At 54.5% G+C, this 16,962-nt stretch overlaps 2 protein-coding genes across 2 annotated transcripts in view; both read left to right on the top strand.

Annotated features, from left to right (window-relative positions):
- Positions 1–16,962, top strand: part of TMEM128 (transmembrane protein 128) — a 226,321-nt gene that overhangs the window by 190,499 nt on the left and 18,860 nt on the right. The window lies entirely within an intron of this gene.
- LYAR (Ly1 antibody reactive) lies at positions 31–15,165 on the top strand. The gene is made up of 9 exons (XM_004579215.3): positions 31–161; positions 4,649–4,823; positions 6,470–6,584; positions 9,765–9,872; positions 9,959–10,042; positions 12,433–12,850; positions 13,028–13,114; positions 13,805–13,890; positions 14,846–15,165. The coding sequence occupies exons 2-9, from the start codon at positions 4,702–4,704 to the stop codon at positions 14,978–14,980; spliced, it is 1,155 nt and encodes a 384-aa protein (XP_004579272.2). The 5' UTR covers positions 31–161; positions 4,649–4,701; the 3' UTR covers positions 14,981–15,165.

Genomic DNA, 16,962 nt, shown 5'->3' with positions numbered 1-16,962 from the left:
TCCGGCGACGCCGCTTCCGCCCAGGGCGTGGTGGCGGCGCGCAGGCGCGCGTGGCGGCTCCTCGGTTCCCGGGCGCGGGGCGGCTGCGGAGCAGGTGGCGGGCGGAGGCGCCACGTGCAGCCGGCGGCCGGTGGAAACGGTTGGCAGGCGCTGGCCGAGAGGTGAGGGACGGAGACCCCGAGGTCCGACCTGGGAGGGCAGGGCTCACAGAGAGAGCGAGCGAGCAGAGGGCCGGGGCGGCGGCGCCGCTGCCTGCGTCTGCACCCTCAGCCCCCCGGGCCCGGCCGCTCCGAGCGAGGGAGCCGTCCAGGCCGGACTGCTTCGTGCCCTGCGGGAGTGACCCGAGCCCCAGCCGCGCGTCCCAGCAGCTCGTGGATGTTCTCTGATTCTTGAGGCGCTCAGAACCCGGTTCCCAGAGAGGCGGCCCCCGGGGCGCAGTGGGGATCCAGGAGACCAGGTTACGGTGGCCAGCTGGGGATGCAAACAGCTCCTTACCCTCTTCGGGTTTCCTCACGAGGGGCACGACCATGCAAAAGCTGAACTGAGGAAGGGGTGCTGTGGTGAGGACCCCCTGTGGCAGACAGGCCTTGGCATGCGGCAGGTGCAGGGAGAGTGCAGCCTGTATGTGCCAGGAGAGGGAGTGGTAAGAGAAGAAGTGAAGTGGTAGTGTGAGTGTTTGGCAAGACTGGCTTTTCTGCAGCGAGCGTCCACTGTGGCCTGGCACAGTGCTCTGGTCCACTGTGGCCTGGCACAGCGCTCTGGTCCACTGTGGCCTGGCACAGCGCTCTGGTCCACTGTGGCCTGGCACAGCGCTCTGGCAGGCTGTCCGCCTGCACCTCGCTGTGCTCGTGGCCCAGTCCGGTGCGCCTGAACCATTGGTTTAACAGACAGGAGAACTTGTTGCTTAAAAGGGGAGTGGCTGGGGGTTGCCAGCCTGGGCCCGGGTGGGCTGTTTTTGTGGTGTGCGAGCACGTGTGTAAGAGAATGTCTCAGGATAGGAAAAGTGATTTGTTGTTAAGATTTATATTAGAAAGATGATTTTTTTAAAGGAAAATGAAGAATGCAGAAATGTGCAAAGAGGAAGGTACAAAATAAAGCCCCCAAGTCCCAGGCTCAGAACCCCAACTTCAGGATGCGCTATCTGAGCCAGGGTGCCAGTGGGGCAGGGAAAGTGTGGGTGTGTGAAGACGGGCAGGTCGTGTGTGGGAGGACTGGGTGTGGTCACCTTGATGTCCACAGGAGTCAGTCACTGGGCGCCTTTGTCCCCATGGGTGGGAGTGAGGCTTTGACCTAGGCTGCCTGGTTAACTTTGCACCTGATGCTTTGAGACACAAGTTGGACCCATCTTACAGTTTCTGATAAGGTACTTTGCACCTGCCCATCTTGGCTCAGGTCCTCTGCCCCAAATGTAGCCCTAAAGACTTGGCCACTGTCTCTTTTGAGAGAAGGCCATGGTGGCTGGGTCCTCAGGTTTGTTGTCTGCTGCCCTGCAGTTCAGCATCTGTCCTGCACCAGGTGACCTGTGCAGTGATGTACACGGGCTTGGGGGGCTGAGATGTGTGTAAGTGGAAAGCTGTGTTATAAAACCCATCATTTTCTTTTTCTTTGGATGAGAGCAGTGGCCAAGATGTGATAGCCCACGACCAAGGCAGGGAAGAGCTTGCAGCCGTCACCTGGCCTCACAGACCACCTCCTGCGCCATGAGGGGTTCTGTCCTGAGTGTTGGGTGCGTTGTGACTGAGTGTGGGATGGCTCTGTAGGGAGCTCATGGTCACATGTCCCAGCATTCAGGAGATGGGGCGGTGGGAAATGCAGAAGTGCCCTCTGAGGACCTGGTCAGCTTCTAGAGGAGCCCCAGGACTCTGGAGAGCACAGCCCCTGGTCCAGACACTGCTGGGTGGTGCCCGCGACAGCTGGCGAGTGCAGGGGTGCGTGTGCAGCCAGCAGAGCCCTGCCCTGTTTGCCCTTTTCTGAGCTCTCCTTTTTAGAAGCGAGAACATGCCTAGCTTACATTAGCTGCAGGGAGAGAAGGGGGGACCCTGGTTTAGGAGTAGCCAGCCCTGTTGAGGACAGGGCTCACTGGAAGTTGCAGTGTATCCCCTGAGTCTGGTGGGTAGTGTGTCGTGTGCAGCTCACAGGAATGGCTTCAGTCAGTGTTGCGGACTTGCCAGACCTGCACTGGGTCCGCTCAGGTGTTTCTGCCGCCTGGTGGAATCTAACAGCAGACCTGTTTGTTTTCAGCAATCCCTGCTGTCTTGGGTTGGCACACTAAGTTAAACCTTGCTGCTTCTGAAATCAGAACACGCATACAGACTTGGGACGCCCTGTCCGCCAGGCAGCTGAGCTGGGTCTGGAGGTTTGCTGAATGATGGGAGCTTGCTGTCTGTGTGACCGTGCAAGTGTTTACTGCATCACTGCACAGGTCACCTGGTGCCTTTCCCCAGGGACTGGATCCAGTGGGAGGCAGAGCCACGGAGAGCTTGGGGGCTAGAGTTGAGATGCTCCATGGTTCTGGGTAAGGGAGAACTCAACTCCCTAAGGACCTCCTCCCCTTAGGCAGGCGGGAGCCCGACTTTTTCTCTTGATATTGCGTGTGAAAGTCTTGCAGAAGACACTGGGAGACTAAGCTCTCATTTCCTGGGGAGTCTGCCCATGTTATCTTGCAGACCTGAAAGACCCAGTTAAGTGGGTCTTTGTGCTGGACTTGTGATCTCCTGAGTTGATGTTGACACCGTGTGACCTGTCTCCTGCAGGATGACGTGTCCAGCACAGACGCCCTGAGTGTGTCTTTCCTGACTGTCTGACCCTCCCTGCCAGGTGCCAGGTGGGGCGTTTCTCGCTCCTCCGAGATTCAGGGTTGTCTCCAGCAACCAAGGTTGGGAAGTGCTAGACCACCTGTGCGTTTGAGGGGCATGTTGTATCCTTGTCTCACAGGGGCGAGACAGCTTGTTGAGCAGCCAGTTGCTTTGAGCAGTGGCTTGGCCTGGTGCAAACACCAGTGGACTGCTTCCTGCTGTCAGCCTGCCGCCTGCCTGTGTGAGGTAGAACAGCCGCTCTTGTTGACTGACCTGTGGAGCTGTGACCGCCTGGTGCAGGACCCCGGCCTTCAAGGGGAGCTGGATGGTGTTGTCCCCTCTCCTGGGAACTTGTCATGTGCCCATGTCTGTACTGATCGCACGGCCTGACAGCTTCGCAACATGTCCTGGGGTGGCCAGGCTGCTTTGCGGGGAGGCCATGGGTGGCCACATGCCCTGCCTCTCTCCATTCTGATTGGTGACACCCAAGACACCAGCTGATAAACTGTCGTCTGACAGTGCCCCACAGCGGCCTCCACGGAGACAGGCCAGGCCTTTTGTACGTTTCCATTCAGGGCTGAGCAGTCCTGGTACTTGCTTGGGTGTAACCTTGCCAGCAGTGACCCAGAGCATGTCATGGGGTGGAAGTGGTACTCATGCATGGGCTACTGTGAGAGTCACGGGCCCCTGGGTGTCGGGTGACCCTGAAGCATGCAAACTGAGTCATGGTGAGCCCTCTTAGAATCTAGCGAGTGAGGTTAGGGAGCAATGGAAACTTACTGTTAGCCTCTGTAACACTTCGAGCTCGACAGATAACATCTGCATGAGATTTTTTCTTAGGATTTATTTAGTTTGAAAGCAGGGTCAGTGAGAGTGTGTGTGATCTTGCATTCGCTGGTTCACTCCCCTGTGACCTCAGCAGCCAGTGCCAGAGCTTCATTGGGGTCTCCCACGTAGGTGGTAGGGGCCTGACCACTTGGGCTGTCTTCCACTGCTGTCCGTAGGCCATGGAGCAGTCGGGACGTGAGCCAGTACCCATATGGGGTGCTGGTGACTACCCACTACGCTGCAAACACCAACCACTCCCTGAGGTTTTAATGTTGATTGTGTGTGTGTGCAGACACGGTGGATGTGGGCAGTGCTGGGGAGAGCGGGGTTTGTGGCTGCCTGCAGTAACTTGGCACCTGCTGGGTTGGAATGCTGTTTGGGATCCCGAGCCTTTGAGCAGACAGCAGGCCGTACCCACCACCCACAGATGTTAGCACCTGTGCATGTACAGTGATGTCCTTAGGAATGCCCTCCGTGTCTGTGCGAGCTGCCTGTCCTCCCACTTGGTACCCCGCCTCCATTCTCCTCTGAGAACTGGGCCCGTGAAATGCTGGCAGTGCACGTGGGGAGTAGAGAATTTACTCTGCACCCCCATTCTTACACCCAGGAGAGAACACACACATGGACTCGCCATCAATGGAACAGAAAGCTCCACCGTTTATAGCAGCTGAAGCCTCTCTGCAGCCAGTCTGCTGCTGTGCGGCCCTGGGCTGGTCGCCTCAGCTCTGCCTCTGATAACTCAGGTGTTGGGCGGCAGTGCCCTTGCAGGGTTACTCTGAGGAGTCACAAATTCCCTGCCAAGCTGCTGGGGTGTCCTGCACGTGCCAGTGTGCAGCCCAGAGCCTGTCAGGTTGTGATGGACGATCGTTTCACCATGAGGGGGGAACGGCTCTCATCTGTCATGCTTCTGTTACTTCCAAGTATTTTCATATGAAATTATGGTCAGAAAGTTCTGTATGAATCATGTTTTGGAAATGGAAGTTTCAGCTCACAATAAGTAAATTTTTTCCTTTTTATTCTTTTAGCGTGAGATTCACAACCTGTCTTGGACAGAAGCTGTTTTAATCATTAACTGAAAATGGTGTTTTTTACATGCAATGCGTGTGGTGAATCAGTGAAAAAAATACAAGTGGAAAAGCATGTATCTGTGTGCAGAAACTGTGAATGCCTTTCTTGTATTGACTGCGGGAAAGACTTCTGGTAAGTTCCGTGTATTTCACGGAGAGCCATGGTGACGTTCCAGCCCAGTTCTGGGAACCATGCCCCCCAGAGCCTGGAAAAGTCCAGGCAACTTGCAGGGCCCGTTGCTTCAAAGTGGTGGATTCTGTAGAAGGGGCCTTGCGGAGCGGACGTTGTGGTACACGGGTTGGGCTGCTGCTTCCCTTAGGGGCTTGCCTAGGGTTAGGTCCCACCTCCCTTCTGATACAGCTTCCTGCTAATGCATCTAGAAGGCAGTTGGTGATGGCCCAAGTGTGTGAGCCCCTGCCTCCTGTGAGGGAGGCCTTGATGGATTTGCCATTCGTGGCACAGGTCCTCATCTTACCAACACCATTTCAGACTCTGGGGGCCAATGGTAGCTGAGACTTCAGGGTTCTGGAGCAACTCTGCAGCCAGGCCTTGTGTGCCTATGCTGCTGGCGAGGCGGGCTTGTGAGCTGGGAAGCTAGCATGCATGCTCATCGTGGCCAGCTAGCAACCAAGAAGGCTGGGTCGTGCGTGGGAAACCGGAGGTTGAAGTCAGACCCCTCCTGGCCACCAAGTCCTTGGGGAGACACTCGCTCGGAGGAGCTCTCTGGGAGGGCTGGGGCAACAGGGTCAGGCGGGTGGATGTTTGCAGAGGGCCAGCCTCCTGAGCTCATGCCACCCCCTGTCGGTGCGGCCTTCGACTGAGATGCTGTGTGTGGCCGCACCTGCCCCATCAGCCTCTGTGCTGGGTGCTGGCTGTTTGCCACGAGCAGATTTGAGGCTTAATCCTAGATGTCTAAAGTAGATGAAGATATGATTGTTTCTGACCTGGGAACTCAGCCATTATCCTTGTCCCCAGTGTTTCCCTGAGGGAGCCTGAGAACTTACAGAGCTTGCGTGGGAGCTGTCCCCTGTAAGACAGAAGAGAGAGAAAGAGATATCTTCTATCTGCTGGTTCGTTTGCCAAGGGGCCACAACAGCCTGCTCTGGCTGGACTGATGACCAGGAACTCCAGTCTCCCACGAGGGTGGCAGAGGCCCAAATAATGGGGCTGTCTTCCACTGTGCTCTCAGGTTTATCAGTAGGGGAGCTGGCTACTTGAGTCCAGACTGGCATTAAGGTATTGCATGCAGAGTCTAACTTAGGGCGGTGCCATGCTAACCACTGGCAGTGGGTTCTACTCATTAATGGAAGAGTCTAGAGGAGGGAAAATGGGATGTGACCAGGACACCAGGGTGCCAGTGCCATGACAGCTGTGGGCAAGTACAGGGTAAAGTGCAGGAGGCAGGAGCAGGGCCTGGCACGACAGCTCAATGGCTAAATCCTCGCTTTGCAAGCACTGGCATCCCATATGGGCGCCTGTACATGTCTGGGCTGCTCCACTTCCCACCCAGCTACCTGCGTATGACCTGGGGAAGCAGTCGAGAGTGGCCCAGAGCCTTGGGACCCTGCACCCTCGTGGGAGGCCCGAGGAAGCTCCTGGCTCCTGGCTTCAGAGGGGCTCATCTCCGGCCGTTGCTGTCACTGGGGAGTGAACCAGCAGATGGACAGGTGTTTCTCCCTGTCTCTGCTCTCAAGAAGAAGACAGGAGCAGCAGCTGGCATCAGACAGGGGCCCCCTCGTGCCACCTCGCTCATGGCCAGACTTCTGATCATGTTACAGGGGCAACGACTACAAAAACCATGTGAAGTGTGTGAGTGAAGACCAGAAGTATGGTGGCAAAGGCTACGAAAGTAAAACCCACAAAGGTGACGTGAAACAGCAGGCGTGGATTCAGGTAACGTCGGCCTCATTCACCCAACACCTGCCTTCCTCGGGAGCCCAACAAGCCACCAAGATGGCACATCTTCAGGCAGACTGAAGGTGAACTAAACACGGGGAGATCTCGGCAGTTACTCTGAGCGGGTGACACTGCTTGTTCAGCTCAGACCATGTCACTTGGTGCATGGCTCAGGCACGGCGGAGGCATTTTCTCAACGTGGACTGGAGTGTGGACCAGAGTGCTCAGCTTTATCTGGTTGTTCCATTTGATGACGCGTATGCCTGGGAACCGTGGGCATGGATTGGCTCAGCGGGTTGGCATCTCCTAGGAGAACGGGACTGCGATTCACAGAGGGTGTCCTGAGTGTGCCCATTGCAGGCTGAGGAGCCAGGGAGATCCCTTTTTTATTCCAACCTCAGAATAGTTTTAAACTTGGAAAACAAATTTTAAAGTAGTATAAAGAGTTCCCACATAGCTCACGTCAGGTATGTTTGACACAGTCCATAGACAAATCCTGTGTCCTGACTGTACCGTTCAGTCTGGTGACGTCGGCCACACCTGTGGGTGTGTCCTCCATGCCCAGCCCTCAGGAAGCAGGTCCCGGGGCACCTGGGGGTGGGAGTTCTGTCCACACTGTCAGCACTCGGATGAACTCATCCGAAGCGGATGGGCACACACTGGGACCCAGTGTGGCCAGCCCTTTGTGAAGGCAGTTGAAACCTGTGTAGTGTGCAGCATTTACCAATGGGCACTTCATAGGCAAGGTTGGCTGAAGTTTCCAGGTCCAGCACCCACAGTCCAATCCTTGCATCATAAATGAAGCACTTTACACTGACCTCCCTGTCGGAGTCTTCCTCACTCACTCCAGTCGACGGCCCCAGGAGGGTGGAGTACAGGTGCTGGAGAACCACCAGGGCCCCTGGGTGACCCCTGTGGTGCCGCAGCCTTGGGGTTCTCCCCGGTGCGACCGCAGCAGGCTTCCTGTCAGTAGAGTGGCTGTTCTCAGGCTGCACATGGGCCTAGGGGTGCAGATGTTTGATCCTGGGAGAGGAACCTCTCTTCCTCCCTCCCTGCCCCTCAGTTGCAGCAACTGGCTCACTTCCAGGCCACCCCAGGTCACTCACAACAGCCAAGAAGTACAAGTGACCCAGTATCAATGGAGAAATGAGATGGTACACACCAGTAGACCCTGGGATATTACTCAGCTGTGACAGGAAGGGACTCCTACATGCACGTGAGTGGCATAGACCCAAACTTGTCCTGTCCTGGGCTGCCTGCGAGGAACAGGAAGCGGGCTCAGGAGAGGCAAGCACTCTGATTCAGTCGGGTGTCCCAGCAGCAGCCCCATCCCTGGTGCCATGGCGCCTGCCCTGTTGGTCCCTCTTCTGGCTGGGCTGTTTTACTGTAGTTGAGTCATAGGAGTTCTTTTTATTTGTAACAGTAATCCTGTGTCATACAAGATTTGCAAACATTTTCTCTATTCTGTGAGTTGCCATTTCATGATATTAATAATGTCCTTTGAGTCACAGAAGTTTTAATTTTTGCTATAATTCACTTTATTTTGTTATCTGTGTTTTTGGTGTTATATCCCAGGAGTCGCTGGCCAGTCCAGTGTCCTGGAGTGTCTCCCCATGCTTGCTTGCTGTTTTTTGTTCCTCCCCTCTGCTTTCTTCTAAGACTTTGTCATTTGACCCGTCAGATTTAGGTCTTTGATCCATTTGAGTTAATCTTTGTACATAGTGTAGACTCCCAGTTTCATTCTTTGACTTCTGAATACTCAATTTTCCCGGCACTATTGGTGGCAAAGACTGTCGTTTTCTCTATTTCAAAGAGCGACACAGAGAGGGAGAGTTCATTTTTTAATTTGCTTGTTGACTCCCTAAAAGCTTCTACAGGACTCCATTGTGGTCCCTTGCATGAGTGCTGGGGATTCATCTACTTGATCTACTTGGGTCACTTTCTTTTTTTTTTTTTTTTTTTAAGATTTATTTATTTTTTATTGCAAAGTCAAATATACAGAGACGAGGAAGGACAGACAGGAAGATCTTCCATCTGATGATTCACTCCCCAAGTGACCACAAAGGCCCGTGCTGCCCTGATCCAAAGCCAGGAGCCAGGAACTTCCTCCGGGTTTCCCACACGGGTGCAGGGTCCTAAGGCTTTGGGCCGTCCTCGACTGCCTTCCCAGGCCACAAGCAGGGAGCTGGATGGGAAGTGGAGCTGCCGGGATTAGAACCGGCGCCCATATGGGATCCCAGCACGTTCAAGGCGAGGACTTGAGCTGCTAGGCCATCATGCCGGGCCCTTGGGTCACCTTCTGCTGTCTTCTGAAGAGCGTTAGCGGGGAGCTGGATGAGAGCCTGAGCAGCCGGGACGCGATGCTGAGCTCGGATCCTTGAGAGTGGACGTGTTTTGTGGCGGTTTAGCCTGTCCTTTTCCATTAGTGACCATATATGCAAGTGTTCAACGCGAGCTCTCTGTTCTGTTCTGTTGGACTGCTTGATTATTGTACTTGGCAGTAAGCTTTGAAACCAAGAAGTCTAGCCTCACCGTCTCTGTTCCTTTGCAACGTTGTTTTGGCTGCTCAGCATCCTCCTAAATGGCATGAGAATTCTGGGGTGGAGTTGCTGCTTCTGTCCTCCCAACTATATATATTAAGTTCCAGTCTGTGACATGGATGTCTACTTATTGGTGTCTTTGATTTCTTGCAGCATGGTTTTTGCAATCTTCATACAAGTCTTAACATTTATTCCTAATTGTTCTATTATTTTTGCTGCTCTTGTAAATGGAGTTCCTTTCTTGGTTTCTTTTTAAATTCATTAGTGTGTGGAATGCACTGTTGATGACTTTTGAGTGCTGATGATGGGTCCTGCAGCTTTGTGTATTAGCTCTAATGGGGTGTTTGTGGAATCTTGGGGGTCTGCTGTGCCAGCAGCGTATTCCTACACAGAAATTGTCTGAGAACAGATCATTTTACCTGGCTTCACTGTTCCAACTTCAGATGGTTTTAATGTCTTTTTCCTGCCAACCTGCTCTGACCGACTCCCTCATAGATTGAAGAGAAGTGAGTGCTTTTACCTTTAGGGTCAATACAAGTGGAGAATCTGGGTCTAAATTAAGGACATTTTGCTTGCTTTTTATGGAACTTCTATGTTGGTTGCTGATTGCTTTTGTTTTATCTTCCTTTTCTCGTAGAAAATTAATGAATTAATTAAGAAGCCCAATGTCAGTCCCAGAGTGAAAGAGCTTTTAGAGCAGATTAGCGCCTTTGACAATGTCCCCAGGAAAAAGGCGAAATTCCAGGTAAGGAGCTGGCTGTGCGTGTGGCCCGTCTGGGACCGCGGCGGGGTCTCAGCGCACGCGCGACTCCTTCTTCCTTTCTCATACAGAACTGGATGAAGAACAGTTTGAAGGTTCACAATGAGTCTGTCCTAGAGCAGGTGTGGAATATCTTTTCTGAAGCCTCAAGCAACGTAAGTGGAATTTGATTTTCGATCTGTGGTGTAGCAGAAATAAATTAATTCATCATAATGGAATGGGAATGTCTCACTTGTGGAGGTAGAGCAGCTTGCTTGATCAGAGCGCCTGTGCCTTCCTTCATGGGGAGGAGCAAACGGAGTGCCCCTGCAGGGAAGATGTGCTTGATGTGCAGAGAGTTGTTGCTGGTGGTGCCAACCAACGTACGGTTAGCCTGGAAACCTGGTCCCAGGCATGGGGGAAGGGCAGGAGCTGCACTGTTCAGCAGACCTGGTCCATGTCCCTGCCGTGCTGTGTGCCACATGTAGGCATGGGCACGCCATCCAGCCTCTCTGTGCCAGTTTCCTTATCTACAAGAATGTGGACAGTGGTCATTCACGTCCTTGTGCTCCCTAGGGACCTGGTCTGCCCTGGGCCCTGGAGGAAAACACAGCATGCCCAGGGACTGGTCCTGGTCCTGCAAATGAGCAGTCATGCGAGGGGGTGGGCCGCTGGGGAGATAATGGCCTAGGAGCCACAGCGGCCACTTCCTGAGGGAGAACAGAGGTTTGTGAGCATGCCCAACATTTACTGGCTGCTAGGCCTACAGCACAACTGTCTTTGTGGCAAAGAGAATACATGTGCAAGGGAAGCTTACAGGTTCACACACCACCACCACCACCACCCCGTTTATTCAATCGTGCTTTGCTCTTATTTGTAGCTTATTTCCTCTTTGGAGACTAAATCTGTAGTTTGAGAAAACAAGAGGATAGTTATCTAAAATTTATATTTAGACAGAGATACACGGAGAAAGATCTCCTTTCTGCTGGCTCACCCCTTAGTGGCCAGAGCTGAGCCAATCTGAAGTCAGCAGCCTCTTCTGCGTCTTCCAAGGCTCTGGGTCCCAAGGCTTTGGTGTAGGGTGCATTGCTTTCCCAGACCACAAGCAGGGAGCTGGATGGGCAGTGGCGCAGACAACACACAAACTGGTGCCCGTACGGGCTGCCAGGCAGGTGAAGAGTTAGCCAGTTGAGCCATCACACCAGCCGTGGCAGTGTATCCTAGTGTCTGTCTTGGTGCTGGTCTGTTTTCTGTTACTGAAATGGAATGCAAGAGATAGGCTAGCTTTGTACACTAGAGGGACTGGTAGCCTGCACAGTGTGGCACAGGCTGTGGTGAGGGTCCTGCGGCAGCACGTGGGAGCTCACGCAGGACAGAGTTCACCTCTGCAGACAGGAAGCAGAGGAGACTGGGAGCCCGCATCCCCTCTGAGGGTGGTCCCTCAGGTCATCTAAGGACCTCCCACCAGGTAGGTGCCATCTCCAGAAGGGCTCTGCACTGCTCACATGGCCAGCAGGCTCTGTCAGACAGGACAAGGGCTGTGGAGGGGCTGGAGCAGAAAGGAGGTGCTGGGTTGGGGAGAAGAGTTGGGGTGCTGCCACAAGAGTGTGGAGTGGAGGACAGAGATGATAGCACTGGCTGGGTGAAAGCGCCCCTTTGTGTCCTGTCCCAGGGGCTGAGCTGCTGGTCTGCGGTCAGGCCAGGTGCAAGGGAGACCGAGGGCTCTGGCCCTTGGAGGTTGTAGGAACACTTTGCTGGGGGATGCGAATGGCAGTTTCTTCCTAAGTCAGCTTCTGAACGCAGCTCGGCCCCAAGCCTGGGAGCCCTCACCTCCAAGCCACCGCCAAGGCCGGGAACAGTTCAGTGTCCCCTTCCCGGCACCACTCCTGAGTGCGATGGCTTGAGGCCTCGTGCGCCCAGGAAGCCCCTTCTGCCCTTGCTTGGTCCAGCTGGAGGACTGTGGGCACCTTGTGCTGTGTTGTCTGGTTGGTGCTGGATGGAGCTGAGCTTGGACCCCGACCTGCACAGATGCACCCGTGCCTCGGGGTACCCAAAGCCACACTGCGGCTGCCACCATTGGCACCATTCCTGTTTCCCTGGAGGTGGCAGGGCTCCTGGGGCCGTTTGGTAGTTTGCTTTAGATTCTCTTCCAGGAAAGCCCAGAGATCAGGGAGTGAAAGGGACAGAGCTGTGTCGCCATTGCTGTCTGAATAGGCAGCTAGCGCTGATTCTGCACTTGAGGAAGCAGGTTCAGAGTGGAGCAGTAACTAGCCAGGGTCTGCAGACACCCTGGGCAGCAGGTCTCAGCACACCTGCATGCTCTTTCCTGGGAGAGAGGTGTGGGGCCTGCAGGCCTGCGCGTCTGACTCATCTCAGACCCGGGAGTTTTGCGGTTTTCCCGTGGAAGAAAAATGTTCCCTGCAGAGAGGGCTGGGGACTGGGAGTCTCCCCCGTTTCCTTGTCTCTGCCACGTTTTAGCTGTCATAAAATGGCCAGTGTTGTGACCAGTTACGTTGACACAGCTAGACTGAGCATGTCACATTTCTTGCTTTTCGGCAAAAACAAGGAGCCAGCTGATAAGGGGCAAGTTCAGCCGCCACCCGCCAAAGGGGTAAGTCCGCACGCAGAAACCCCCACCCAAGTTCCGGCCTCTGAAGCAAATGATGCCACGGTGAAGCAGGCAGAGGTGAAGAAGAATAAGAGAGAGAGGAAGGAGGAGCGGCAGAAGAACAGAAAGAAAGAAAAGAAAGAGCTGAAACTGGAAAACCACCAAGAGAACGCCAAGGGCCAGAAGCTCAAGAAGTGCAGAAAGCAACCCGAGGCTGAGCTTGAGGCCAACGGGGAGGAAACGCCCAAGGCCAATGGCTCGACCAGCAAGAGGACCAAGATGAGCAAGGCAGAGGAGGCAGCGGACAGGGGAGAGGGCACTGGCGCAGAGGAGACAAAGTCAGCTGTGGGGAAAAGAAGACGGAAGCAGGAAGAAGGTATGTGGCCGGCTGACGTACAGCTGAGAGGCGGGGATGTGCGGGACTTGGTGGCCTGGCCTCAGCAGAGGGCATCAGGGCTGCTGCGGGAGTGGCCCAGCCACGGGCTGGTGCGTGCGACCCGCTGGTGGGAGGCGTGCTCTGAGTAAATGCAGGCTGTCTTCTCTAAACACTTAGCCGAGACAGATTCCAAGAAGAAAAAGATGAAGCTGGCGGTGCGTGCCGAGGGTGGAGAACTGGAAGAGCCCGAGGTGCCTGCGCAAGGTGCGTGGCCGGCACTCACCTGTCCCTCCCCCTTGTGGGGGCGAGGGCAGTGAACTGTGTCCCCAGATGAGGTATGGGAAGAGCAAACCCAAGTTAGTGCTGCCAGGGTAGAGTCGGGGCAGCAGTCTGTCAGTACCCCTTCATGTCTGGCTGGGAAGTGTACACGTGTGTTAACTTTGGCATTTAGGACAAACGTTTCAGGGCCCTGTCCTCTCCCTGTCCCTGAGTCGCCCAGACCCACCTCTTGTCAGTTGACTGGCTTGGAATGCTATGGCCGCCCCGCTTTGCCCAACCCACAGGGCACTCCCATCAGAATTATCCAGTGTGTCGCCACCGATCCTTTTCCACACAGCCCATCACACAGGACTTCAGGCCTGAGGTGGCAGGTTCTTGTGGCCCTGTGTGCTCCCCACACCCCGGGGTTCTGCCCAGTCAGGAACAAAGCCGGGGAGGATCTGTGACCGTGGGAGTTGGTGCTCAACGCTCAGCCTGGCACCCTCCCAGCTGTGGGATGGAGGCTTTCTCAGTGACGTGGATGAGGTCGCTGTTGGTGGCCAGCAGCTGTAGGAGACAATGGTGCCCACTGCGTCTCCTGCAGTGGCCTGGCCGTGACCCTGTCACCACAGGGATGCCTCTTGCTGCCCTTCTGCCCCACCCCTCCGTCATCTCTGCCTACCTGTTGCCTTGTAGGTAAATTCAACTGGAAGGGGACTATTAAAGCAGTTCTGAAACAGGCTCCCGACAATGAAATCTCCATCAAAAAACTAAGGAAAAAGGTATGCCATGTGGTAGCTTTGGCAAATTTGTTTACCTTTAACATTAACTTGGGAGATGACCTCCCAGCCACTGGATCAATGCCCAGATGCCCATACAGCCCCAGACCCAGAGCTGGGGAGCCAGCCCGTATCTCTCCAATGGGAGGGACACAAATGCTAGAGCCCTCAGCTGCTGCCTCCTGTGGTTCCTGTGAGCAGGAAGCTGGAATTGGGAGCCGAGCTGGGACTTGAACCCAGGCCCTTCAGTGTGGAGGTGCAGGCATCTCAGGTGGCATCTTCACGTTGGGCCAAATGCCCTCCCCCCAGGAATAATTGGGTGCTTTGTTTTGTTTCTGTTTTTTTAAATGTGTTTATTTTTATTGGAAAGGCAGGCTTATAGAGAGGAGACAGAAAGATTTTCATTCACTGGTTCACTCCCTGAAAGGCCACAGTGGCCAGAGCTGAGCTGATCTGAAGTCAGGTGCCAGGATCCTGCTCTGGGTCTCCCATGTGGGTGCAGGGTCCTGGGCACTTGAGCCATCTTGGTTTTCCAGGCCATAAGCAGGGAGCTGGATGGGAAGTGGAGTAGCCTGGACTCAAACGAGCGCCCCTGGGTTGCTGACCCTTGGAGGCGGAGGATTAGCCAATTGAGCTGTCTTGTCAGCCCCCATTTTTCTTTCTTTTACCTAAAACACCAGGAGGAAGAGTGTGTTTATGTCTCAGTGTTCAAGCTGACCCATTAGCCCCACTGGCTCCATAGATAAAACGACCAAACCTATCCTGTAGCCTCAGCCGGGGCAGTGTCTGGAGTTTGGGTTTACCTCATTTTTGTTAGTGGTTGCTGTCCTGGAGTGGCGGTGTCGTGCTTTTTGTGGGTGTTTCACCGTGCGCTCAGCGCCAGGCTTGCCTGCCCCGCTGGAGACCTCCCGGTGCACAGGACACGGACAGCTGTGTGACATCTCTTTTCCCCCTGAAGGTCCTAGCGCAGTATCACACAGTGACCGGTGACTGCCACAAGTCCGAAGAGGAGCTCCTGGTCATCTTTAACAAGAAGATCAGCAAGAACCCCACCTTCAAGGTACTGAAGGACAAGGTGAAACTTCTGAAATGAACAGGTGGATGTGTAACGCCTGAGCCCACTCTGTCCACGCCGCCCCTCCACAGCTCTTTTTAGATGTGTAATGAATTCCAACAACTTAGATGTTGCTTTCTGAAACTGTATTTTTAAGTTAAGCAAAAAATATATATATTTTTGGTAAAACTTTTATGAAAAAATAAAATATATTCTTGTCTAGACTTCTAAATTTGTGGTGGCAAGACTGATGTTTAAATGCTTTTTCTGTGGTAAGCTGTTAAAAGAAGTGCAGTGACAAGTCAGAAAGTGACTCCTCCTTTGATCAGATGAAAAATGATGATTTTAAGCACATCCAGTGAGTGTGTGTTTGGGTTCTATGTGTCTGTCCTCGGTGGTGCTTACGCTGTGTGTGCTGCAGTGTTTGGGTCGGGCCAATCCCCGTTGGGGGTGGCTTCTCGAACACGGGCACCCATGCACAGTGTGGCCCAGTCTGCTGCCGGCCAGATGCAGAGTTTGTCCTAGGAGTATGGAATCAGCACATCGGGACACAGAATGCCCAGCTGTGCCAACCAAGGATGGGACTGGGCCGTAAGGCCATGGCGCACTGCGACACCTCTTGATGAGTTAGTGGTTGTGCCCACCTGCCCCTCAGCGGCCAGTGCTCCTGGTTGGAAGTGCCCCTTCATCGCCGCTGTCCTTCATACTTCTTCCTGTAGCTGAAAGCCAGACAGAGCTAGGGAGCAGGTGTGAGTAGGACTGAGGGCAGCACACTGAGACCCTGCCTGGCCTGAGGGCTGGCTGAGGCCTGGGTTCAGTTCTGGCTGGGGGGAGTGCTGCCATGTGCTGGCATCATCGGGGGTTACCACATCAACATGAGTGGGTGACGTGGGTCCCAAACTTGTGCCTTGCTGCTCAGTTCTTGGAACCTCCCTTTTCTCTAGTGAATGGTGAGAGTAATAAACGCTGTGAGTGAATGAACTCGTTCGCATTGGGACAGCACCCGGCAGAGTCTGAGCACTGCCATCTCCACTGTTAGGGAAAAGTGGGAGAGGGAGGCCCGGCCTGGAGCACAGAGCACGTGGCTGACTAGGGACAGACCCTGGGGCACAGCTGCTGCGGGAGCCCTGCCTCGGGCCGGGGAGTGGACGCACCCTCTACTCTGTCCACCCTGGGAACACGAGGTCGTATACCAGCCATGGCACCTGGAAACTGTTGTTTATGTTCACGTCAGGTTGTCTGTGTCCTTGTTACTGTGATGAACAAAGGCAAAATGTGACATTAAAATGTGTGCCTACCGCTGTGGTCAAGTCCTCCTTCCTGCCATTCCCATCCCCCACGCAAGTGGGGCTGGCCACGTTTCTGGTAAAGTCCATCCTCCAGGAACGGTCGGCGGCACCCCTCCGTACCCTCCAAGTCCAAGGTCAGCAAGGGGCACAGTGCAGTGAGAGGCTGGCAGAACGTGCACTTGCCCCTGGGGGGTTGACCCACAGGTCATTTCCAGGGTCCTCACTGGGAAGCGGTCCTCGCAGGCTTTGGCAGTTACCTGCCTGATGTGGGAACGCACAGGAGCTGAGAGGGCGTGTTACAGTTCCATGTACCTAAGGTGAGCATCAAAGTGGGGTTCTATTGTGTCTGCCTGTTATCGTGCTGCTCTGCTGGGGCTGGCACTCAGAGACCCCCAAATATGGCACCACTGCATTTTTGCCACCGTGCCTTTCCTATCCTCGTGCGTTGTTTTCTGGTGTTGCTATGTCTGCCGCTTTGCATGGTGCTGCAGAGCAGGGAACACTCAGTCTGTGTCCACCCAGGTGAAGATGTGTGACTGCTGTGTGCTGGGCTCTCTCACATCAGGCACACTGGTGAAGCAGGGACCCAGGGCTGTCCTGCACTCTGCACCTGGCCGTGACGGCCAGCAAGCGAGTCAGAAGCCCCCGTGTGGCTGATGGCAGAGAGGAAGGTGTAGAAGAAAGTGTGAAAACTGCCAAGATCTCCCCGTTTTCTCCTGGCATCGCGACAAG

This window comes from Ochotona princeps, chromosome 11 (genome assembly GCF_030435755.1).
Source record: "Ochotona princeps isolate mOchPri1 chromosome 11, mOchPri1.hap1, whole genome shotgun sequence".
Taxonomy (NCBI): domain Eukaryota; kingdom Metazoa; phylum Chordata; class Mammalia; order Lagomorpha; family Ochotonidae; genus Ochotona; species Ochotona princeps.
This window is presented reverse-complemented; position numbering and strand designations above follow the sequence as displayed.

Bases quoted from the DNA above. Each gene is read 5' to 3' on its own strand.
- LYAR (XM_004579215.3), top strand. From the start codon at position 4,702: ATGGTGTTTTTTACATGCAATGCGTGTGGTGAATCAGTGAAAAAAATA. The intron at 9,873-9,958 runs GTAAGGAGCTGG...TTTCTCATACAG, and splicing joins GGAAAAAGGCGAAATTCCAG to AACTGGATGAAGAACAGTTT. The intron at 13,115-13,804 runs GTGCGTGGCCGG...GTTGCCTTGTAG, and splicing joins GCCCGAGGTGCCTGCGCAAG to GTAAATTCAACTGGAAGGGG.